Below are 22,914 nucleotides of genomic sequence, written 5' to 3'. Positions count from 1 at the left end.
TTTTCAAAAGTAAACTTACACTTTTGCAAAAAAAAACAAATAAAATTATTTATATACGAAATATCAAATATCATAATTTCTTTCAGTACACAATATGCTATTTTATTTCTAATAACACTAATAATATGACGCAACAAAGCAAGATATAAATTGCCACTTTCAAAATTTTATTTTTGAAAAAATGCAACTATGCTCTGAACTGTTACCAAATTTTTGTCTTTACGCTATAAACAGAAATGTCAAATTTGGTCTATAGGAGGTAATTTTCATCAGTTAACTTATTGGATTTTGTGTCATATGTAATTTATTAATAAAGTTAATAATAATGGACTTGTACGATGATATTGACACAAAACCGCGGGCCAGCCAAATTGACGGCTGGTCGTCGGGTATCAAAATGTTGCAAACACAATTGGCTATCAAGAAGGCACAAGGACCAAAAGAGCCACCCAAAAAACCGGTAAGCTTTCCATTTCTATATAGTGCCCATTTTTAATATTATTCAAAATTAATAACATCAAGCAGCTGATGACACCAGTGGTCAACTTGCGAGCAAAGAAAGTTGCAGCAGAAGCAGAAGCGCACCATTTGAACATCACAAAAATAGAAACACCTCTAATGACACCTAAACCAGTTATTACTGCCAAACCTTTAGAGCCAGTAATTGAAAATGCAAAATCAGATGATTGCTGGGATTTTGTAGATGAATATGACCCGGCATGGCCGAATGAGTATGAAAAATTAAAGGACAAAAATCAAAATAAAGAGAAAGATCATAAAGGAGGTGGTGGTACAGGCAGTGGCCGAAGTAGTGAACGGAAACGTGGCCGCGGCCGAAATAGCGCACGAGACTCATCACCGCCAGTTAAGTTTTCCGGTTTTGGTCAACGTCAAACTGAAGAAGAGAATTACAGTCCACCCCCTCAAGGATCCGTGTCCAGTAAAGGCGGTGCTGCAATTGCGCCACCACCTTCGCTGCAAGAAATTTCTATAAACAACGAAAACGGTGATGGCTCCTCAAACGTAACCATACCCTACTCCGCAAGCTCTGTTGCTGCAAAAATTATGGCAAAATACGGCTTTAAAGATGGTCAGGGACTGGGCAAACAGGAGCAGGGTATGTCCATGGCCTTGCAGGTGGAAAAGACTTCAAAGCGTGGTGGTCGCATAATACATGAAAAGGATGTGTTTTTGCCACCACCACTAGCCCCTAACAGTCCACCTGCAAGCATGGCACCACCAGCAACACCAGCCCCAAATACGCCCTCCCTAACATTAGCACAAGCCGTTGATGAAGTCGCACCGTCTGAACCTAGCATTACAGAAATCATGAAAGAGCCCAGTAAAGTGGTTTTGTTACGGGTAATTTCTATGCAATTTTCTAAGAAAATAGTTTTAATTTCTCTCTTTATTGTAGAATATGGTCGGTCCAGGAGATGTTGATGAAGATTTGGAACCTGAAGTTAAAGACGAATGCAATACTAAATACGGCGATGTAGCAAATGTTATAATACACGAGGCATTTGGCACGACACCAGAAGAAGCAGTGAAGATATTCGTCGAATTTAAACGAATCGAAAGCGCCATTAAAGGTAAACATAATATTATATTAAGTAAATTCTTTATTACTAAACACATACCTAAAATATAAAATCTCGTTTAACAGCGGTTGTTGATTTGAATGGACGTTTCTTTGGTGGACGTCAAGTGCGCGCTGGTTTCTATAATTTCGACAAATTCAAAAGTTTTCAATTACATTAAACTGATTAAGCATCTATTAAATATTATTATTAGGGTTTATTTGTAAAATTATACAGCAAATTAAATAATAACAACCATTACACTTTTAATAATTGGGATTCATTTAAGTTCAAAACTATAGTAAATAATTTTTAGGGTGGTATAAGTTGTTGCGCATTCTTGTGTTTCCAGAGCATTTTACTAGTTAATATGTATGTGTAATTCTAACTTGTAACATTGTCTACATTTTCATTTTCTATTTAGTCTTCATTTGTTTAGTTTAATACTTTAATTTTATAAATTGGGTGTCTTTATGTGGAGGTCGGATATCGCCTGATCGGGATCACAAGTAAATGAAATCGTAATGGCATATCTAGTACATACAAAAAATAAATAGAAAAAGGATTTAAAAAGTGGTTACAAGACAAAAATACCAGAAAATACCTTTCTCCTTCGGTAACTTGTTCAACGTGATGTAAATTTTCAGCACCCGAGGTAAATGCGCTAACTCGAGCTTTTTTCGGTTCAATGGCTGACTTGGTCAGATTTCCATTGCTGCCATCAATGAAAATGAAACGACCTCCTTTATAATCTTTTTTATATGTGTTCAAATAAAGTAAAGATGTATAGTGAAAAGATTCATAAGTATCCTGCAAAAAAAAAAAAGAACAAAATGGATATCTCATCACTTTCTTATTTTTCATACACTTATTAACTTGCCTTATCTATATGTTCATGCCAATATTCATCATTCATTGTTCTAGCGGTTGCGTTTGTCAGTCGTGAAAAAAACGTGGGATCCGTTAGATAAAGACTTTCGGCAGGTATTCCAAATTGCTCGGCTATAGCTTTTTTAATTTTGTTTTTGACAGTCTAAAAAATATTTACGTTAATTTCGTATTAAGAGTTATAGTAAATATTTACATTATACACCGTTAAATGGTGCTCTTGTATTTCGGCTACTACTTTTGGCACACGGTATGCATTAACAAATTGTTCTTTATATGAAAGAGCCCCAGTGTGTAAGTTTAAAATGGAAGCACCTCCAGATGAGCCCGCCATAGACAATATGGTACGAGCCAGATTTAAAAGCTTATCAACTTCATCTTCCTCTACCAGCTGATCACTGACAAAGCGACCACACTTCTTTGGTACGCAGTTCGGATATCGACGTATCTCCGCTTTGTAGCTTTTTGAACATTCAAATTTCTGTATCCGTAATGGCAGTTTCTCTTTAATTAAGGCAAATTTTGTTTCATTGCTGTTATGTTGCTGCGAATAAAAATAAACAACAATCATCACAGAGGCAGCTATCACTGCCCGAGTCCATAAACGATGTGTTGAAGCCTGAGTCGCATGCTGCAATTCGTCACTAATATTTGCTCTAATGTTGTTCAAAGTGAAAAATCAATAAATATTTTAATATACTAACGAATTAAATAAAAACTTACAGTTTACTCTGAAGACTTGTAGTGCCTCCATTCGTGGTAGGGCTAACATTTTGATACAGCTTTTGCTTATTTCCATTGTTTCTCTGCCTCAAAAAACCTGTCGTCATTTTTATGGCAGTTTGGAGTGTTTTCAAGTGATATGCTATTCTAGTTATAAACTTAATAGACCGCATACGTGCGTGTGTAGTGTATGTTTAAATATGTAGTTTGTCCAGTGCCTGCACAACTGTAATAGTTTGAGTGATTTTAAAAATATATGTAAACGAAATTATGAAAGAATATAGAGTGATTTTATTTTTTTAAACTGATTTTGAAGATTATAATTTTTAAGTATTAAAATTAATGTTTGTTTTTGTTTCATAACTTTTATTAACGTATTTTACGCATACATATGTGTAGAATAATAGCTCTGGCCACCCTGTTGGTCATATGGAAAACAGCTGGCGATTAGAGCTTGGTCATTTGCTGTTCCCGACTCTTCTACTGATAAACAAAGTAAAAAATGTCGCGTTTCAGTGGAGCACTACAATTAACTGATCTGGACGATTTCATTACTCCTTCACAGGCAAGAATATTTAATTAACATTTCCTTATTTAAAAAAAAATCATGACAAATATAACAAACAACAGGAATGCGTCAAGCCAGTTCCCATAGAAAAGACCAAGTCGAAAACTGGTGCTAAAATTACCATACAGGGCGATGGTTATTATGAAGAAACTGAGGTATACATATGTACATAAGGCCTTTTATTTTCTTTTATCTAAATATTTTTTATGCTACAGACTGGCAAGCAAAAACTGCAAAAAGTAGAAATAACACTACAGGATTGTCTCGCTTGCTCCGGTTGTATTACATCAGCCGAAGGTGTACTTATTACTCAACAAAGTCAAGAGGAACTATTAAGAGTGCTCCAGGAAAATAAAGCATTAAAAAGCCAAAATGCCAGCGAAGGAGTGCGTACCATTATTGTAACAATTTCACCACAGCCTGTAATTAGTTTAGCCCAACGTTACAGCTTAAAGCCAGAGGAGGCCGCCAAACACTTAAGTGGATATTTTCGCTCGCTGGGTGCGGATTATGTGCTGAACACAAAAATTGCTGACGATCTAGCTTTGCTTGAGTGTCGTAATGAATTCGTTGAACGTTTTCATGATTCTAAAAGTGGGGACACTGCCGCCGTAACACCTCTGCCAATGCTTTCGTCTTCTTGCCCGGGTTGGGTTTGTTATGCAGAGAAAACGCACGGTAATTTCATTTTGCCTTATATTGCTACCACACGTTCGCCACAGCAAATAATGGGTGTGCTAGTGAAGCAATGGTTAGCAAGAAAATTAGATTGTGCGGCAGAGCGAATATATCATGTAACAGTAATGCCATGTTATGACAAGAAGTTGGAAGCTTCACGCGAGGACTTCTACAATGATGCAAACAACTCGCGTGATGTGGATTGTGTTATTACGTCAAGTAAGTGAATCAAATACATAAATATTAGTAAAAATGCTTTGATTTACTTTATTTATGTTCTTGTACTATGAAAACTACTTCATTTGGCAGATTTGAATGAAATTTCATTTATAAAGTTTTCAAAGTATTAAAAAAATGTGATTTTTTTCAGTTGAAATTGAGCAAATGCTTTTAAGTGCTGATACGCCGTTGCATATATATACACCATCGGAAATTGACTGGCCATGGCACTCTGGGCGGCAGGAAGCTTCAGTGTGGGCGCACGAATTTTCCACTTCAGGAGGATTTGCAGATCACGTCTTTAAATACGCTGCTAAAGAACTCTTTGATAAAGATGTGGAAGTACTGGAGTATAAAAATTTGAGGTATGTTATTTAATTAATGTCACAGATTAGTGTATACATTAATTTTTGTTTGTTTTAAATGTCAGAAATCCAGATTTTCGTGAAATTACCTTACAACATGATGGCCAGGTAGTACTTAAATTTGCAATTGCTAATGGTTTTCGCAACATACAAAATTTGGTACAAAAACTTAAACGAGGAAAAGCGCCATACGATTTTGTCGAGGTCATGGCCTGTCCCTCTGGTAAGAATTATTTATTTAATATGCTGTTTTTAAATCATTTATAAATATTAATTTCATTTTAGGTTGTATTAATGGTGGTGCACAAGTGCGACCACCCACAGGCGTTCCCATACATGAATTGAATCAACAGTTAGAAGAACTTTACAAACAGTTGCCGAAATCTAGACCAGAAAATGAAGACACAAGGCAAATTTACAATAAGTTCTTCGATGGAGCACACACTGACAAAGCGAAAATGTTATTACACACCAGCTACCATGCAGTGGAAAAAATGAATACTGCACTTAATATTAAATGGTGAATGCAAATATGTCGACATAAACGCTTAATCGTGGTATTGTATGTGGATTTACACTTTAAGAGGTATCTAAAGTAATAAAAAAATATATAAAATAATTTCTAAATATAAAAGTAACAGTTTTTTAATATGCGTTAATTTTAGTTAACGCCTCAAAAGATTTTATTATAAATATCCCGGAGAAATGATATATACATATATAGGGGATATGTACAACCTTTTAAGTTTGTTTTCCGCGTGTAATGTTAATATATACTACTATGTTTGTTATCACAAGAACTAAGTGGGTATGTGTGTGTATATATGCCAACCAAAGCTTATTTTTTTCCTTGGTAAGTTTTACGAATGTCATAGAAACTTCAATGAATTACTATCTTTGGCGCATGTGCAATAATTTATGTTTCGCTATTTACATATGCCCCCATATGACGAATTCAGAAAACATGATTGGAGTTGTTGTTGGTGTAATTGTTTTATTTCAATATGGTTAGGTGTCGACACAGTCAACGCATTTCTGATTCACAGTTACACTGCTACCTTGGTGATAATGGTGACAGGAATTTTGTCCAAAACCACGTAAGCAAGTTAATAATTTCATTATTGGTAGCAGTTTAAGGAAGTCTTATTCATACACACATGTGTACATATGCTAAATCTAAATCAAAGTATATACATATATTTATGTAGATTTATCAATAATTGAAAGACATATATAATAGTGAGCATTAAAAAAGTAAATACAAAAGTTAATTCCCATATCCCATGTAATGGGAAAAATAAATAATTTCACCTCTGCCCTAAAACTTATTCATTGTATGTGGTGATTGTGTAGCAGCAATAACTGTCGGCTTTCTAATGGGATGTGGCCGTTGAAAGGGGTGAAGAAGTTTGACAGTAAGAAGGTCAAGATTATTCACATACACTTGCAGGACGACTAAATTGATGCAGACGTTTAGTGAATATTTCATATGTGCGGCGAAAGTGTAAGGTTAAGTTAATGTGAGGATATTTCGAAGAAAATTCATTAAAAATAAAAAAAAAAAACGTACAAGGATGCCAAACTAACGGGAAATATAAACTTAGCATCTGGGAATTTATGTGTGCTGCCTCCTAAAAGTAGGCTATACGAAATTGCAACAACTCAGCGGAAAATCGAAATTACCTGGAAATCGAATGATTGCCTAATAATTGATTTACAAAAGGAAAAACGATACAGGTTTTGCTATAAACGTAGCTTCAATTTCAAAACACGCGTATATAATTAAAATCAATAAAAAATCGTTTCAAAGTTACTAATTTTGAATAAAAATATTCAAAAAATCCCAAAGCTAAAAGTTCAAGTACGTAAATATATTTGTACTTAAAAACTAAATGAGGATATAACTAAAGCGTACGTTTTTACTAATATTTCTATCAATAAATTGCAAATTAATTTCATGTATGTATAGTACATAAAATATAAATACATATGTATGTACATAAACGTTTTTTATGTCAAAAATAAAACTTTTAATTTCCAAACTTTCTTTTTTTTTGTTCCTTTCAGTACTTATTGTAAAATATATATTGCAACTGAAAAATAAATTACGGAAAATTGTGGTCTCTTGCCAAAAAGAAAATTCCAAAGCAATTTAACAACCGAATTACAGTGAACATAAAAGTTATTAGAAATTCATCTATTTAAGAATCAAGAATGGCCGCACCGAATTCTTTTAATCATCCGTATGGTGTGTCGGCAGCCGCCGCTGCCACTGCTGCCTCAACAAACGCAACAATACCACCCATTGAAGGTGCCAAGCAAAAAGGAGGTGCATCCACTATTCGACGTCTGGATTCTGCTGCGCCGAATAAACGCATTATGCCCGCAAATCAATATAATTCTCAAAATCAACAGCAATCACAACGTGAAGAAAACGCTTCACCGAAGCGCTCTATGCAGGTGGCTCAACGGCAACAACAACAATATAGTGACGTTATACAGAATGAGGATAATTTGGAGTATTTCATCAAGTTTCCCACACCAAATTATCGCAGCGATGCAATGGATACGGGCGATTCGGACTTTGTATTTGTATACAATGATTCAAATGTTCCTATTGTCATGTTGCTCGGTTGGGCCGGCTGCCAGGATCGTTACCTAATGAAATATTCGAAGATATATGAAGACCGTGGGTAAGTGATTCTTTAAAAATTCAAAAACATCTCAATATATAGTATACAGATGGGGAGATTTCATTTATTGCGTAGTTGGAATGTCAAATATTCGTAATTTTATTGAGATTAAAGTTTGTTTATTTTTTTTACCATATGTGTATTTCTTGTTGAGGTCTCATGTTCTCGATTACATACAAATATATGATAACTTGATAATGATCAGGTAAAGCATACTGAAGAAACATTGATGCGAATCTGGCATTTTTTTTTAATTGGTACGAGTATTGACCGCTGTCTGTCTGTCTGTCGGAGCATAATTGTAAATTATAAAATTATATGCAATTATTGATATGTACCTATGAAATAATTTTAGTTGATGACAATTTTAGTAAATTGTTGGGAAAAAAGCTCCGAGACTCCGCGAGAACTACGGGCAGAAAGGAATAGTATAGGAAAGGATAAGATCTCCCACCTCCCTCCTGCCCCGCATATGTACATATATTACTAAACACACACTCGATGTCAGTACATAATAATTACATCAATTTATTTTGTTGGTGCCAATTTATTAATTGGCATAATTTTATTTGGCTTACCTTTCGAGTTTTATTTTATTTCATTTACAAAATGAATTTCCTTCTAGCTTAATTACCGTTCGTTATACGGCTCCGGTGGATACGCTTTTTTGGAAACGCACCGCAATGATTCCTATTGGTGAAAAAATACTGAAACTAATGTATGACATGAATTTCGATTCACATCCGGTGATTGTGCATATTTTCTCGAATGGCGGCGCTTACCTGTATCAACACATATCGTTAGCAATGCGTAAACATAAGACGCCCATACAAATACGTGGCATGATTTTTGATTCTGCACCTGGTGAGCGTCGCATTTTGGGTTTATATCGTGCTGTGACAGCTATTTATGGAAAAGAGCGGAAGAAATGCCATTCTGTAACAGCACTAATTATAACTTTGACTTTAAGCATTATGTGGTTTGTTGAGGTGAGTATGCAAAAAACGTGAACGAAGCATTTTTCTAGTTTAAATTACTGCAAATATTATGCTATAATGATTTATAAATTATAATATTTACTAGGAAACGTTTGCCGCTTTTAAAAGTTTGTTTTTCAAATCTGAACCGGTACAAACAAATCCCTTCAGCGATTTGAAAAACGAGGCCACACAGTTCCCACAATTGTTCGTGTATTCGAAGGGAGACGTAGTGATTCCTTATCAAGTACGTATTTCGCAACAATCTGCAAATAATAATTCTTTACAAATTTTTTTATGTAGGACATAGAAAAATTCATTAAAATTCGACAAGAGCGGGGTGTGGATGTATCAGCTGCATGTTTTGAAGATGCCGAACATGTAAAAATTTATACAAAATATCCGTCACAGTACATTCATTGCGTATGTTCATTTATCAATAATTGTTTATCACGGCCTTATAAGGGCGGTAATGGTTTGGAGACGGTCACTGACAGTGGCTCGCCAACCAGTTCGATTCGTTCTATACTGGGTGCTAATTCCTCTAAATATGATTAAAGAAAATATTATATGAACCGTTGTTTTTACGCGGATAAATTACTTAATTTCAACTATTTAGTTATCACGAGTGTGAAGTATTGATCGAAAGTAGTATCTGCAAGGATGAAGTATGTGTGAGCCGCTTACATACTTTTGCAATATTTTAATATTGTAAGTGCACAATATAAAATAAATAATCTGCGTTACTACCTATAATTTTACTATATGATTATTTAAAGCAAAAAGCAAAAATATAGCTTTATTACTTTTTGATCACAAAAATATTATAGTTTATGTAGTAAACTTTTAAAATGTGATACTATAGGCGAAAACAAAAACAAATTATAGATTTGACACTTGTACGAGTGGATTTCAAATCTTTTATTCAAACACATATAATTAAATATTTTCCTATTTAATATAAATACTTACTTGCTTACTTACTGATCAAAAGTTATGTAAATGGCTTTAAGTAGTGAATGAATTTAAATAAATGCCTGTTCCGCAGGAAAAATTTTAGAGTGAATATATTTGCAGATGTGTAATCGTGTTTTAACAACTGACTTTCGGTATAACTTTTTAAATATGTAGATATGAATTCGAAATATAAATATATGTATACGTATATATAATTTTACTAGTGTTAACTAATCTTTACCATGAAAGAAAGTTATCACTTGCAATGTTAATTAATCATTACAAAATAAATTAGTATATAAAAATACAAACGTTTCCTGGGGAGAATGTAAAGGAAGAAATATACCTTCTTTTGTGTTCCATTCACAATCGTTTCACTAGTAAGTTTTGTGGCGACGTGCAACCTTTTTATTACATATTCAATTCCAACCGGTGAAGGTAAACAAATATATTAGATCTAATATTAAAATTAAATTAAATAAATGGCTAAACATCATCCAGATTTAATCTTTTGTCGTAAGCAACCTGGAGTTGGTAAGTTTTAAATTTTTCATGATTTTAAGTTTTGTAATGTTCATTGAAATTTGTAGCTATTGGCCGATTATGCGAAAAATGTGATGGCAAATGTGTTATTTGTGATTCCTATGTTCGACCATGCACACTAGTACGTATTTGCGATGAATGTAATTATGGATCTTATCAGGGGCGTTGTGTTATTTGTGGCGGTCCAGGTGTTTCCGATGCTTACTATTGTAAAGAGTGTACAATACAGGAAAAAGACGTAAGTGTTCATACATTACATTTAATCTGCTATACAATAATAATTTTTTAGCGCGATGGTTGCCCCAAAATTGTGAACCTTGGAAGCTCTAAAACAGATCTGTTCTATGAAAGGAAAAAATATGGGTTTAAGCAAAAGTAAGTACCTACATCACATTTTTAATTTCTTTCTTCATTACTAACGTACTTTTTTATTTTCAGCTATTAGCATTGGATATTATATATACATACCTATATTTTATACTTTAATCCACAAAATATATAAATTGATAAAACCAACATATAATAAACCTCAAATTAAAGAGTAAAAATGTGAATTCATCTAAAATGATTACTATTTTATTTTTTATTTGAATGTATACAAGTTATGATTAGAGTAATAGTTTAATTTAAGTTTAATAATTTTATGCTTGCACAGCTTCGTCTCCATTCAGTGAATACTGTAAACAAAGCTTATCGAATTCCGTTGACTTCTTTTCTAAATCGGCAACAAATTCACTCTTTGGATGAAATTGTTTCAATTGTTCCCAATAGCGTGCAATCGTTTCGTGGGACTTTCCAGTCAAGTGGGCCAGCACCATCATGTTGATTAGTGTATCGTAATCGTTGTGCTTTTTAGTCAAAGCATCACGTAAAACAGCTTCTGCTTCTTCATACCGTTCCAAACCCAAATGGACGACTGCCTGACCATTTAGAAGCAATGGTGTAGGATTGTGTTTTTCACAAAATTCTTGAAAAATGTGGAATGCATCTTGCATTTGCTCGGTGCCAAGGCTTAGCGCAATCCATGCTTGAGCCAGCTGAGTTAAGGTGGCATCATCCGAGATTTCTTGCATTTTAGCAACCAATTGCTTTGCCAAATCAATACGATTCAATCTCAATAAACATTGTACAGATAAAGCCATTGATTCAAGATTTGTTGAACCATGTAAAATTTTTAAGGCATTTTCAAATTGTCCATCATAACAATAGACAATTGCGGTGGCGATGTGCCAAATATTAGTTTCATCCTCTTCGCTAGCAACTTTATCAGTTAGCTTGTCAAGTATACTTTCAATTTTTGCAGGCTGTTCAAAGGCTTCATTCACATAACGTAATGCTAGCAACGCAGTATTGTTATTCTCCTTTATATCGGTTGCAATGAGGCGGCCAGAATCGATAGCCAAGTATGAGAGGTACATATAGGAGAGTAGCTCCGTTGTGGCAGTACCTTGTTCGGGAAGCACAAAGTTAATAGAGCCCATGAAATTTCCAATATAGTATTCATTTCGTGCGTAAAATAATGTAGAATTGGTGTCTTCTTCGTTTTGCACAGCTTTACTCATTTTGGTACTAATTGTTTTGAATATTAATGAAAATTTATTATTTTTCGGTGTTCAATTTAATCCCAAATGACGTGTAACAAAAACAATGTCAATGTAGTGTCAAATCAAATTCGCTATTCACAATCATGGCACATTTTAATACAGGGTGTATATTAATTTAGTTTTGCAGTATATATAGGCATATTCATATATGCATTATATACTTGTACAAAATTAAGGGCAATATATTTTTAATCAATCAAATAAAAAAATTTAACCTAAGAGTATATTTGTAATTACAATTAACGAGATAATTCGAAATTTCCTCAGAAATTAGCTTTTGCTAAATTTACTGAATTTTAATCCTCATGTTCTTAGATAATTGTGAATGAAAATGAAACGATCAGACCAAAGATGATGAAAATGATTTTTACAGAATTGTAATATTCTGCAAAAGGAGTACAATTCATTTTCCCCGACAACCCAGTCTTTTATAACCGGAACGGAAGTGGATTTATATCCGGCCAAGAATTATCAACTCAGTTTATGTCGCTACCGCAAAACAACATCAAGAGGAAAGGTCTCTGAAGGTATCACAATTGTCAACTTTTATTAAACAGATTTAAACGCGGCTTCTAAGTTTCACAGTATAAAAATTTTACGATAATTCGGAATGATAACGTAAACTGTTTATTATAACGTTAATGTAGTAGAATATTAAATACTAGATTTCAGTAAATAATTTTAAAATTAAATTTCTTTAATTTTTATATAATTTTACTTCAATGTTGCTGCACTAACTTTTAATTTCATTTTGTTTTGATTCTGAAATTTTCCATTCTACTTCGACCTTAGTTATTTACTACACTAAATTTTTTAATAAGTATGTATTTATCTCTGATCCTTTGACGGGCACATTTTCTATTATATCAAAATGATCATATCCCTCAAATATTTTAAATACGATTTCTAGACCAGTCTCACTTAATTTCTTTGCGAATGCTAGAGACTGTCCTTTAAATGTTTCACTGTCATTTTCCGCCACTAAAACGTGAATACGTAATTTTATTTGTTTCGCAAACTCGATGAATTCTTCATCCAGTTTCCAACAAATTGGTGAGAGTTCTTCGGCGCTTACTAAATCTAAGTTCAATATGTTCGCCGGATTAACGCTTGGCAAATTCCATAATTCACGTAAGTCAAAAACGCCACTGATCAAGAAAAACGACACGGTATTGTCAGCAAATGGTAATTTTAGTAAGCTGTTATTGAACAATAGCGTCATCATGTAGGCACCGGCTGAATGACCACTTATTGATATTTTACTGAAAAATGATATAACAAGTTATAAGTGAAAAAAATGTGAGCAAATTTTTTATTTTTAGATACCTGGCTTTGGTATCGCTTGCATATGCGTACAACCATTCAAAGAAGTGTTTTAATTGTTCGTTAAGTGTGGCGAGTGACACGGAGGGGCATAAATTGTAATCAACTGCAATTACACGAAAACCTTGTTCCACTAAAGGTTCTACGAAAGAACCAGAAGTACTATTATCCAATTCTTGCCAGTAGCCACCGTGTATATAAACGAAAATAGGTGTGCCTATATACATATGTACATATAAGAAATGTAAGATTAATATAATTTACACAAATTTTCTTCGTATCATACCATTTTCCGTATCCTTATAATATATGTCTACAATTTGGTTATCTACTGTATTTATATTGGGATTAAAGCTCTTTCCATAAGAAACATCGCGGCGTACTTTATATTTTGCGCGTGCGGACTCAGTTTCTAAAAATAAAAATTTTGACTCTATATGTATTACAAGTATATGTATATTAAAAGCACCCACGTTTCGTTGTGACCTTTAAAAAATGCTCGATTACTGCTTTATCAGGCTCGCCGGCTTCTAAAAAACGCTTTGAATTCTTTGTGGGTGAATATTCCTTATTCAAATCAATTTCGTTTCCCTCACCACCAACATTTATTGCATACATTTCTAATTGTTACACAAACTACCGTCTCTACTTAATAATGCTCTTAAAATTTCTGAAGTCTTTAATGAAGCCTTATCAATCTAAGCATATATGCATACTTATGTGTAGATTCACAGATCACTGACACAAATCTCAAGAACGATAGAGTGCATGTTTGGTGCAAATTTACTACATACACATAGTTGTAGTCTAAGCATATATACACATATCTACATATCAACACCTAAAGTGCAAAATAACGTAACACCACTTTTCATAAGTTTACAAGTGAAGTAAAAACGATATAATAGAAACCACTCATATTGAAACAAAATGTATGTTTTGGTTATAAAATGGTTAGATATTGGATATATTGGTCAACGGAAGCTTAAAAGTTTATGATACATATGTATATAATATGATGTAGTGAATCGTAAACAATAGTAACTAAATTTCGAATTTTTTGATGGTACGTTGTTTTGAATTTTGTATGTTTGTATGTATGTATGTTAGTATGTCTGTATGTAGGTTCTTTGCCAGATAGACGCTAATCTCAAGAACGATAGAATGCATGTATGGAGCAAATTTACTACTTACACATTGTTGGTGCGGCCACATACATACATACATATGTATATTTTTCGTTTCATATCGGTTTTTGCATTATTTGTTCAAATTTGGCGACGATTTTTTTTTTATTTTGATACCCTACATAGGGTACAAAGTGCATATAAAAATGATCGGTGTGATCAGCTGAGTAGATTTAGCCGTGTCCGTCTGTATTTATGCAAACTAGTCCCTCATTTTTTAGATATTGAACTGAAATTTGTGCATATCGTTTTCTCACCCGATCGTTTGCCCAAACCGCCAATATCAGACCTCTATATGATATAGCTGCAAAACAAACTGACTGCTCAAAATTAAGTGCTCGTAGGGAAAAATTTTTTATTTGACTATACATATGTATGTATAATATATCTTCAAGAAATTTTGCACAGATTATTGTCCAGTGCAACCCTATAATCTCCGAACAAATTCTACAGTTCCGACCACTGTGGATGGAAGTTTTTTTTGGATTCCCTTTCACGTAGTAAGAAATGCACCTGTCAATGCTCTTATAGGTACAGTTGAAGTAAATGTTGTTTCTTGTTTTTATTGCAAATAATTCAGATTTGCGATTGAAAAGAAACACAGTTTAAATATCTATATTGTATATATAAATTCTTAAAATTTATTGCCGTTTAGTGTTTGAAATAATTACGCATACGATCAAATGTGCTTAGGCCTAAAGAGATTTTAAAAAATATATGCATTCTAATATACATATTAATTATAACTAATATATGTTAGACACATTAAAGTATATAGTAGATTATGTTTGACGTACAAATAATTTGTAGTTATATTTAGACATAGAGAACACATTTACTTAACACTTGTACGCTCTGCACCTGCATTCTCACTGCATATTATTTTAATGTTTTTGTTTTTTTTTTTTTTAATTTATGATTAATTACTTAAATTTCTACGTTAATTTACAATTTACAGTTAAATGATAAATTTTTTGTTATTGTTATAATAGAATGTGCATAATTGCCAAATTTAATTTTTTAGTGCCTACGCGCAATATAAAGATGGATGTGTCAAATGTCAACTAGCAAAGTGTTACCACAGGGTATATCTTTTACATAACCACACCGCACATGATCGGTACTATATTGCTATGAAAAAGTATAATGGAAATACCAAATGCAAAATTGAGTACGTTTGAATTCCGCAAAAATATATTTTTTTGCTCAGGCCTATCACGAAAACAGCTTAATTAATTCAAGTAAATAAATATGTCACGATTTCTTTATAAAAAAAATTGTTTAACAAAAGTATACGTATGTATGTATATGTGTGATCCTAAAGTCTATTTACAACCTACATATATGTATAAGTATAGGGCTCCGAAAGAGATATTTAGCTACTTTCGCACAAAAAAGCAATTCGAGTTGCAAGGTATGGCAAAAGTACATATTCAAATGAATTAATAAAAGTTGAATTAATTAAGATAGCAAGTTTTTGGAGTTATGTTTAGTTAAGTTGTTCTTAAAAATTTTACATTATTGTACAAATCGGCTAAGTTAGATTTCTACATGAGAGTAGCGCTGTAAACTATTTGGTTTGCAAATTAAATAAATTAATTTCACCTTAATGTTAAACAATAGCTATGCTACTATGCCCTCTATATACACACACACAATATATTTAGTAGCTTTTGTGCAGACAACTTAGGTAAGTTGTTGCAACGCTTTCAGCCATAACTACGATTCCTCATCGGAAATTACTATTTCTGCCACTGTGCGCTGCCGTTTTATTTCTTTCACAGTTGTATTTGGGGTTTGCATTCTCGTCTGCACCGTAGTGCGATTTGTCGTCATTCTATCTATACTACTGTCTTCACTATCCATAATATTTACATTTTTTAAGCTGGAAACGGAAACAATTTTTATAGTTGCTGCTTGTGCTATAGCTGTAGGATTATTGGCGTTGCTTTGTGTGACACCAAGCTTTGTACGCCCATTTGCTATGGCTATCGTCGTTTGTCTGCCATCAATGTCGTTTGCTGCCGTAGTAGACTTGAGGGTGGCCTTTTGTTGATCGTTGGATAATGGATCTGCAGTCTTTTGTCTCACCAAATTGTTATTTACAGTATAATTTGTTTGTATTGCCGCACTGCTTTCTTTATCAGTTTTTGTAACTGTGACAGCTTTTTGTGTGTTCACCAAATCTGTTTTAGCTACAGTTTTCGTTTTTGTGCTCGCCGAATTATCAGTTGATGAAAGTTCGGTTGAAGTTTTGTTAACTGGTGTTTTAGCATCTTCCTCAACTCTTTCTTTCGCTTCTTCTGTGGAACTGTTTATAACAATTTCAATATCTGATTCAACGTCTGACAATATACCATTAGCTAGTTTCTCTACATCGGCCTCTAAATCACTACCATTCACTTGTTCTTCATCGTCCTCCTCATCTTCATCATCATCATCATCTTCTTCGTCAGTATCTAATGTATCATCGTTGTCTTTTCTCCTATCATTATTACTTCCAATATCGCCACTTTCGTTTTTGTGTTTGCTTTTCCGCAACGCCGCAATTTTCGCCGCATTGGCACTGGTACTAGCAACCGCATCGTCATCCTCAGCATTATCTTCATTTGTTACTTTTGCAACTTTTGCCTGACGTGCTTCCTTTAATTCCTCCTTGATCATATCTTGTTCGCGCGCATATCTGTATATATACAAAAAAAAAAATACATAGTTTATAATATACTTTGAGGTTATTGTATAGAAAAATACAAAATATTCAACTTACTTTTCAATCACGTCACTAATGCGTGTGCGTTTCTTCTGATTCTCACATAGTTTTGCTTGCAGCGACGCATCAATGGTGGCCGGATCCTTTTCGTGTGCTGTAAAATGTGTTACGGTCTCATAGAGGTCTGTTTTACGACGCGACTGCAACAACTTTCCAACCTTTACGAAGGCATCGTGCGCTTTACAAAAAAAAAACAAAAATAATAATTAAAAGTAATATAAAAAATCCGTTAGGTATTTCTTTCCAACTTTTTAAAGTATATAATAAACATTAACACAAGTATTACACTGCTTACGGCTGCAACACCGACGGGCACTCACCGATGCGCTTCATTTCGAAATTTGCCAAAGCATAATCATACTGTCGATTGCAGTGCTCGAGCATACGAAGCACGTCGAAATAGTCAGGAAACTCCTTCGTGCGATTTATGTACGCCTGCAATGTCTTATTGAACTGCGTATACGTTGTGCCATTAAAATGTATGGGCTTTTTTACCAAACGATGTGCATTCTTGCTCTCACCGGTAAGATCACAAATTTTCTCGTATATCTAGAGATTACAAATAAAAAAATAATAGTTATTATTATTTATTAAATTATGTGATTTCAAAAAACAAAAACGTTAACTTCTGCAGCACCGAAGCTGTAATACCCGTCATAAATAAAAATAGTGTTAATGTAAGATATCGATTTTGATAGGTTGTTGTTGTTGCCACGGGTAACTAATTCATGTTAGGATGGTAAAAATTCGCTAAGTTGCCGTCGAAGTCATCCAAGGCCAGGCCTAAGATATGTGCTGTTTTGTCAGGGTTGGACAATAGGGCGATGGGTGTCAGATGAGTGGGGTTGGTGCGGCATGCAAACAGGTGGCCAGGTGGCCACTCATTGCACGCAAGACATATATCGGGGTCTATTATGGATAAATAGGAGTTGAACCTGCTACGGTATTCAGAACAAAGCTACGCAAGAGTCACTATCGTTTCTCGCAGCAACTCGAGCTCTTCGTCTGCAATGGGTGGAGGTTGGACTCCAAGCACGTCATTCGCTGAAAGGGAGTCGGTGAAGGTGTTCATGGCCGTACTGTGAATGGCGATCAATGCTTGTCGGAAGTGAGTTGCGTCCGAAGACTTGTCGGTCGGTTTCGAGCGATCCGTTTGCAATGCAACTATAAGCTATAGTGGTCTGACCTAAACATTTTGCTCGGAGATTGTAGTGCTGCCTTATACAATAATCAGTGCAAAATTTCCTTGAGATACCTTTTCAAATAAAAAGTTTTCCATACAAGGACTTAGGTTTGATTGGTCAGTATGGTAGTTATATGCTATAGTTGTCCGATCAAATTTCGTGGTAAAAAGTTAACTAACTCTACCTAGCAATACATTTTACTTCATACCTGACATGCGCGTTTTTTGAAACGTTCCACTTGCAGATAACTGGAATCTTCTTCATCCCAATCCACCTCAGCAGATTCTAATACCTCAATACGCTTTGTTAGTATATACAATGCTTTATTCAACTTCTTGATCTGCTCATCGGTATGTTTATTGCCAGTACTGCTAATGTCATCAACAGGTGGTCCATTGTCCTCGCCGCCAACAGCAGTGTCTTTTTCTTTATCCTTCTCACCACTTGGACTATCACTTTTCTCTTCGTCTTTTATCAACGCCGGCAGTAATGTTTCCTTATTCTTACTACGTACTTTCAGCTCATCAACTATTGTCTTTAGGTGTAAATATACTAAATCCGGTTCTTTTTGTATATTTGTTATAACCGTACGTAAGTTCTTGCCAAAGCCCTTAGAACGCACGAAATCGGGATGTACGTTATAATAATATTTAATTAATTTCGTTTTGACAAGCTTTTCCATATCCGCCGATGTGTCCGCTTCGCGGCACACCTTTAACAACTCCTCATAATCACTGGTGAGCGGCAGTCGCTCTTCAGTCGTTTTGCCAATTTTTTCATTAGCAATCGGAGTTGTACATTTAGCAGGTTGTTGTTGTATTTTAGCTTCACCGTTGGAAATTGAAGTGTTGGACTTATTTTTCAACGATTTTGTTTGTGTTGGTGATATTGTTGGTGAAATTGTAATAATTTCATTGCGACGCGAAGTGTTTGTCTTTTCAGGTGATTCTGTTAAGTCTATTTTCAGTGGAAAAGTAGATTTAATAAAAGTGGATTTTGCTGTTGCCTCTGGCGCTTTAGAAGTTTTTAATAATTGCGTCTTTGTCGCATTTTTAACTGGTTCCACAGACGTCGTTTTAGTATTGCTCGTATGTGGCAATAGTTCTAATACTAAATCATCATCTTTAAAATTTTTAGCGGCTGTGGTTGTTGTAGCGGCGCGTTTTAGCCATGCTTCGTCGTTTTTACGTAATAATGTTGTCGGCTTAACACGACGAACACCTCCTGCTTGTGCATTTGTAGAAGCCGGTGTTGTTGTAATTGAGGCTGAAGCTGTAGTGATGCCCAACGTTACTAGCGACGTGGCCGGTGTGATTGCTATTGGAACTACAGGTGCTGCCGAAGTTTTGACTTTTGGTGGATAATTTAACAAACTATTGCTATTTGCTTTGTTAATCGTTGGACTCATTTGTGTGGCAAGACTATTTACATATGCGATGCGTGGTCCGGAACATGATTGTTGCAATGCGACTGGTGTGGCTAATAAACTAGCTGCGGATGCCGAAGCTGTCGATGTCGCCGTTAGATTTACACTAACAACATTGTTATTGCTATTTTTTGGTGGTAACATAATTTTAAAGTTATTATTAATATTTTTATTATTATTGCTAGTATTGCTGCTGTTGTTCGTATTGTTGTTGATGTTTGTATTAATGCTGCTGGCCAATTGTGTGCGCGCCGCTGTAACCGATGTGGACGGCGGCAAACTACATGTTGTATGCATCAATTTTGGGCTGAACAACTGATGGTCACTGAACGTTGTAGCCGCACTATGTGGTGGGGTGGCTAGCAATTGAAGCGGTGGTGTTGCGCCAGCTGCCATCGATTGCACGGACGAGATTAATGGCATCAGCGTAGTACTTGATGTGGAAGTTGTTGTAATGTTGCTAGGACCGATCGTAGCGGGTGGTGTACTTATTTTTCGCACTTGTGAATCAAGTTTCAGCGTATGCTGTTGTTTTTGCAGTTGCAATTTTGGCGGATTATGCTGCTGCTGTTTTGATTTCTGCAACTTTGGTGGCTGTGGTTGTTGCTGGGGTGGCATTTGCAATTGTTGGGTAGGTGACGATGCTGTCGATAAGCGCTTACGTAGCACAGACGGTGATGGCTGTAGTTGCGGTAATTGTGATAAATGTGGTAATTGTTGTTGCTGCTGCTGCTGTTTGCTCGCAACCTGCTGTTGTTGTGGGTGTTGTTTTATGTTTAGCGTTTGTGTTAAATGCCTTGGTGGCGTGGGTGTTTGTCTTTCTTTCAAACTGGTTATTGCAGTATTTGCATTAATTTTTAAAAGACTTGTCGCTGCAGTCTTTGACAAAATTAATTTACTGGTTGCAGCTACTGTTTCCGCCGAAATTTTTGCTGCTGTCTCAGTAATATTAGACACAGTAATTCGGCCAACAGAATTGCTGTTAGTAATATTGGATGAACCAACATCAACAGGACTGCGTCGGGTGATTGTTATGCCGCTGGGAATTGGACGTGGTTTTGTTTTCTTATGTTTTAGTTGATTTGTTGCCACATTTGCAGAACATTTTGTAGCCGTTCCCTTTATGGGTGTTATCGTGGCTGGAATTGATGGAGCAATAAACGCTTTTTTTGTTGGCACCTAAGAGAAAAAATATTATTAAATAATCATCAGAGAAATCCATAGCATAAAAATATATTACACATGTATGAACAATTTGGGCGAAATTCCTAACTTTACTAATGACAGTCGAAAACTATAATTTTTAAATTGAAAATTATATTATTAATTAATTTTTTTGTGTATAAACTACATACATATTTAAGATATTGACAATATTTTTTTGGTAAACGCAATTTAAGTTACATACATAGTCGTATACATACATACATATGTGGATATATTGCCTTACACCACCCAGTTGTCTCAAATTACTTCAGCCTTTGCTTACTCGCCCACTTACAACCAAAAACATCAAAAATAAAAGGCGGGAAAATTTAAAGTGGAGACTTGTCGTGGAGCAAAACAAAACATCGCATCGGTAGCGTAAACACTACCTACCGACTGCGCAGTCGGTGTTGATTGATAAAATAGAGGCGCCAAAGTTAACTGCAGTAGCAGAACGAATGTAAACATACCATCATGTGCTTCACAACAGAAAAACTTTTACACGTTATAAACAATAAATTTTGAACACTGCTGTACGTAACTTCGATTGCTGTAGAGGTGTTGGCAGGTATGAATTGCGCATTAATTCGTTATTGTTATATATTATATGAATATAAAAAGCATGATGAATTATAATTAATCATATACACATGTCATTGAGTATAATAAACGATGAGAAAAGACAAAGCTGATATAATTTTGATATTTCGTTCTTACTAATTATAAAAGCAATAAAATATGCATTCTACTTGTATTGCACATCGATGAAACCTGCAATGTTGTTAGAAGATAACTGCACAGTTTGATACATCACACGTCCTTTTGGTATATGTATGTATGTAATTTAATATTGAAATAAAGAGTGGATATAATTTTAAAACTTTAGTTCCCATGCATTTATGCGAGTGTGCAAGTTGAAAATAATAAACAACCACAAATATGTAAACAAACATTTGTCAACTGTTTGTCATCTTTCATTGAATTCGCCGCGTTTGCGTGAGCCCTAACAACTAAACACACAATTTACGAAGTCATGTGCAACCCTGGCATATCATTACCACTATAGTACCGCGAAAGACGACTATTAATCTAACACCACTTTCAAGAAATTTAACTATTTGCTGGCGCGTATTGGCGATCTGTGTATGTATATGTGTATTTGACTGGTTCGCCTATTTTAGTAATGTTCTTCGTTCGCTCAACTATTCATCATCATCGTTCCGATTGTTGGTATTCGCATGCAATCGGGGAAACTGAAGTCTCCAATATGAACTTCGCTACTACACCTTGTAGAGTTTAATATACCTTTAAATTGAGCAAGTATAAACCTTGCGCACACATAAACATATCTCTATTTAATAAACACATGTAATATGCCCTGCTGACCATTATTTCTGCAGGCGAATTATACTGAGCACAATGCACGTCAACGACGCCGACTACTATTGACTGTAGTTGCGCTTATTAGCCATACAATTATAGCGCCAACTCAAAACACACACAGAAAAATGTGCCATCGGTAGCATAGATCCAACACCAAACGACAGACAACTCGTCAAATAATTGGCCTTACCGAATACAAATTAAAAATGTATTCATAGTTTCACAGTTTGTCAGTATAATACTCGTACTACTTTTATCGCCCTCTTTTTTATTTACACTCAATTGCCATTTTACCTCATCTTCGTCCGAGGAATCCAATACAATCACAGAACTCATTTTTTCACTGCGAATATTCCTCTTTTTCACATGAGGCTGCCTGTTAGTCGCCCCTACACTTCTTTCTATATCAAAGTTTACAGCGCGCAAAATTACTCAAATTTGGTACTTCACAGCCACGCTCGCATAATTAAACAATAAATATGTCTACGTGATCTACTGGTTGAAGGGAATTCTAATTGTTTTACACAAAAAAAAAACAAATGAATAAATGGCCCGGCGACTTTAATAGCACTGCAACTTGAGAATATCCACATTCGACGGCGAATAATTGACTACTTGTGCAATAATTCATATGTCGCAA

General features: G+C 34.8%; 8 protein-coding genes across 10 annotated transcripts; 4 read left to right on the top strand and 4 right to left on the bottom strand.

Moving 5' to 3' along the window:
- The first annotated feature begins 234 nt into the window (after positions 1–234).
- LOC120768709 (splicing factor 45) lies at positions 235–1,788 on the top strand. The gene is made up of 4 exons (XM_040095479.1): positions 235–460; positions 526–1,362; positions 1,418–1,592; positions 1,667–1,788. Exons 1-4 carry the CDS (start codon positions 326–328, stop codon positions 1,759–1,761), a joined length of 1,242 nt encoding a protein of 413 aa, XP_039951413.1. The 5' UTR covers positions 235–325; the 3' UTR covers positions 1,762–1,788.
- On the bottom strand, positions 1,778–3,382 carry LOC120768710 (2-oxoglutarate and iron-dependent oxygenase domain-containing protein 3-like). Its single transcript, XM_040095480.1, has 5 exons — positions 3,192–3,382; positions 2,665–3,124; positions 2,461–2,613; positions 2,185–2,390; positions 1,778–2,113 (listed from the first exon to the last, which is right to left on the bottom strand). Exons 1-5 carry the CDS (start codon positions 3,362–3,364, stop codon positions 2,035–2,037), a joined length of 1,071 nt encoding a protein of 356 aa, XP_039951414.1. The 5' UTR covers positions 3,365–3,382; the 3' UTR covers positions 1,778–2,034.
- A 232-nt stretch (positions 3,383–3,614) lies between these two features.
- On the top strand, positions 3,615–5,655 carry LOC120767770 (probable cytosolic Fe-S cluster assembly factor GI11683). The gene is made up of 6 exons (XM_040094009.1): positions 3,615–3,756; positions 3,822–3,914; positions 3,975–4,656; positions 4,808–5,021; positions 5,087–5,244; positions 5,307–5,655. The coding sequence occupies exons 1-6, from the start codon at positions 3,694–3,696 to the stop codon at positions 5,543–5,545; spliced, it is 1,449 nt and encodes a 482-aa protein (XP_039949943.1). The 5' UTR covers positions 3,615–3,693; the 3' UTR covers positions 5,546–5,655.
- Positions 5,656–6,379: 724 nt separating this feature from the next.
- Positions 6,380–9,761, top strand: LOC120767771 (transmembrane protein 53). 3 transcript variants are annotated; one of them, XM_040094011.1, is made up of 5 exons: positions 6,380–6,772; positions 7,089–7,714; positions 8,340–8,703; positions 8,798–8,938; positions 8,995–9,761. In XM_040094011.1, exons 2-5 carry the CDS (start codon positions 7,236–7,238, stop codon positions 9,247–9,249), a joined length of 1,239 nt encoding a protein of 412 aa, XP_039949945.1. In that variant the 5' UTR covers positions 6,380–6,772; positions 7,089–7,235; the 3' UTR covers positions 9,250–9,761. The 3 variants fall into 3 exon arrangements, with proteins under 3 accessions (XP_039949945.1, XP_039949944.1, XP_039949946.1); XM_040094010.1 differs by lacking the exon at positions 6,380–6,772 and adding an exon at positions 6,797–6,932; XM_040094012.1 differs by lacking the exon at positions 6,380–6,772 and adding an exon at positions 6,797–6,980.
- A 290-nt stretch (positions 9,762–10,051) lies between these two features.
- On the top strand, positions 10,052–10,745 carry LOC120767773 (PHD finger-like domain-containing protein 5A). The gene is made up of 4 exons (XM_040094014.1): positions 10,052–10,182; positions 10,239–10,429; positions 10,481–10,566; positions 10,630–10,745. Exons 1-4 carry the CDS (start codon positions 10,131–10,133, stop codon positions 10,634–10,636), a joined length of 336 nt encoding a protein of 111 aa, XP_039949948.1. The 5' UTR covers positions 10,052–10,130; the 3' UTR covers positions 10,637–10,745.
- LOC120767772 (coatomer subunit epsilon) lies at positions 10,746–11,842 on the bottom strand. Its single transcript, XM_040094013.1, has one exon. The coding sequence runs from the start codon at positions 11,751–11,753 to the stop codon at positions 10,833–10,835; it is 921 nt and encodes a 306-aa protein (XP_039949947.1). The 5' UTR covers positions 11,754–11,842; the 3' UTR covers positions 10,746–10,832.
- Positions 11,843–12,407: 565 nt separating this feature from the next.
- LOC120768671 (kynurenine formamidase) lies at positions 12,408–13,815 on the bottom strand. The gene is made up of 4 exons (XM_040095448.1): positions 13,592–13,815; positions 13,405–13,530; positions 13,122–13,335; positions 12,408–13,057 (listed from the first exon to the last, which is right to left on the bottom strand). Exons 1-4 carry the CDS (start codon positions 13,734–13,736, stop codon positions 12,595–12,597), a joined length of 948 nt encoding a protein of 315 aa, XP_039951382.1. The 5' UTR covers positions 13,737–13,815; the 3' UTR covers positions 12,408–12,594.
- Positions 13,816–15,277: 1,462 nt separating this feature from the next.
- Positions 15,278–22,610, bottom strand: LOC120767880 (daxx-like protein). Its single transcript, XM_040094206.1, has 5 exons — positions 22,569–22,610; positions 18,468–20,864; positions 17,396–17,624; positions 17,073–17,253; positions 15,278–16,988 (listed from the first exon to the last, which is right to left on the bottom strand). The coding sequence occupies exons 1-5, from the start codon at positions 22,608–22,610 to the stop codon at positions 16,025–16,027; spliced, it is 3,813 nt and encodes a 1,270-aa protein (XP_039950140.1). The 3' UTR covers positions 15,278–16,024.
- Positions 22,611–22,914: the final 304 nt, after the last annotated feature.

Source organism: Bactrocera tryoni, chromosome 2 (genome assembly GCF_016617805.1).
Source record: "Bactrocera tryoni isolate S06 chromosome 2, CSIRO_BtryS06_freeze2, whole genome shotgun sequence".
NCBI classification, from domain to species: Eukaryota; Metazoa; Arthropoda; class Insecta; order Diptera; family Tephritidae; genus Bactrocera; species Bactrocera tryoni.
Note: the sequence above shows the minus strand (reverse complement) of the source record. Positions and strands in the feature narration are given on the sequence as shown.

Coding starts and splice junctions, on each gene's coding strand:
- LOC120767772 (XM_040094013.1), bottom strand. CDS start 11,753: ATGAGTAAAGCTGTGCAAAACGAAGAAGACACCAATTCTACATTATTT.
- LOC120768709 (XM_040095479.1), top strand. CDS start 326: ATGGACTTGTACGATGATATTGACACAAAACCGCGGGCCAGCCAAATT. Junction 1,363..1,417: donor GTAAAGTGGTTTTGTTACGG/GTAATTTCTATG, acceptor TCTTTATTGTAG/AATATGGTCGGTCCAGGAGA. Junction 1,593..1,666: donor AATCGAAAGCGCCATTAAAG/GTAAACATAATA, acceptor CTCGTTTAACAG/CGGTTGTTGATTTGAATGGA.
- LOC120767770 (XM_040094009.1), top strand. CDS start 3,694: ATGTCGCGTTTCAGTGGAGCACTACAATTAACTGATCTGGACGATTTC. Junction 5,022..5,086: donor CTGGAGTATAAAAATTTGAG/GTATGTTATTTA, acceptor TTTAAATGTCAG/AAATCCAGATTTTCGTGAAA. Junction 5,245..5,306: donor GGTCATGGCCTGTCCCTCTG/GTAAGAATTATT, acceptor ATTTCATTTTAG/GTTGTATTAATGGTGGTGCA.
- LOC120767771 (XM_040094011.1), top strand. CDS start 7,236: ATGGCCGCACCGAATTCTTTTAATCATCCGTATGGTGTGTCGGCAGCC. Junction 7,715..8,339: donor AAGATATATGAAGACCGTGG/GTAAGTGATTCT, acceptor ATTTCCTTCTAG/CTTAATTACCGTTCGTTATA. Junction 8,704..8,797: donor GCATTATGTGGTTTGTTGAG/GTGAGTATGCAA, acceptor AATATTTACTAG/GAAACGTTTGCCGCTTTTAA.
- LOC120767773 (XM_040094014.1), top strand. CDS start 10,131: ATGGCTAAACATCATCCAGATTTAATCTTTTGTCGTAAGCAACCTGGA. Junction 10,183..10,238: donor TCGTAAGCAACCTGGAGTTG/GTAAGTTTTAAA, acceptor TGAAATTTGTAG/CTATTGGCCGATTATGCGAA. Junction 10,430..10,480: donor GTACAATACAGGAAAAAGAC/GTAAGTGTTCAT, acceptor ATAATTTTTTAG/CGCGATGGTTGCCCCAAAAT.
- LOC120768671 (XM_040095448.1), bottom strand. CDS start 13,736: ATGTATGCAATAAATGTTGGTGGTGAGGGAAACGAAATTGATTTGAAT. Junction 13,336..13,404: donor TTATAAGGATACGGAAAATG/GTATGATACGAA, acceptor ATATGTATATAG/GCACACCTATTTTCGTTTAT. Junction 13,058..13,121: donor GCAAGCGATACCAAAGCCAG/GTATCTAAAAAT, acceptor ATCATTTTTCAG/TAAAATATCAATAAGTGGTC.
- LOC120767880 (XM_040094206.1), bottom strand. CDS start 22,610: ATGAGTTCTGTGATTGTATTGGATTCCTCGGACGAAGATGAG. Junction 17,625..18,467: donor TCAAAAAACGCGCATGTCAG/GTATGAAGTAAA, acceptor TGTAATCTCTAG/ATATACGAGAAAATTTGTGA. Junction 16,989..17,072: donor ATTAGTGACGTGATTGAAAA/GTAAGTTGAATA, acceptor GTATATATACAG/ATATGCGCGCGAACAAGATA.
- LOC120768710 (XM_040095480.1), bottom strand. CDS start 3,364: ATGCGGTCTATTAAGTTTATAACTAGAATAGCATATCACTTGAAAACA. Junction 2,391..2,460: donor GGCATGAACATATAGATAAG/GCAAGTTAATAA, acceptor TTTTTTTTGCAG/GATACTTATGAATCTTTTCA. Junction 2,114..2,184: donor CAAGTTACCGAAGGAGAAAG/GTATTTTCTGGT, acceptor TGTATGTACTAG/ATATGCCATTACGATTTCAT.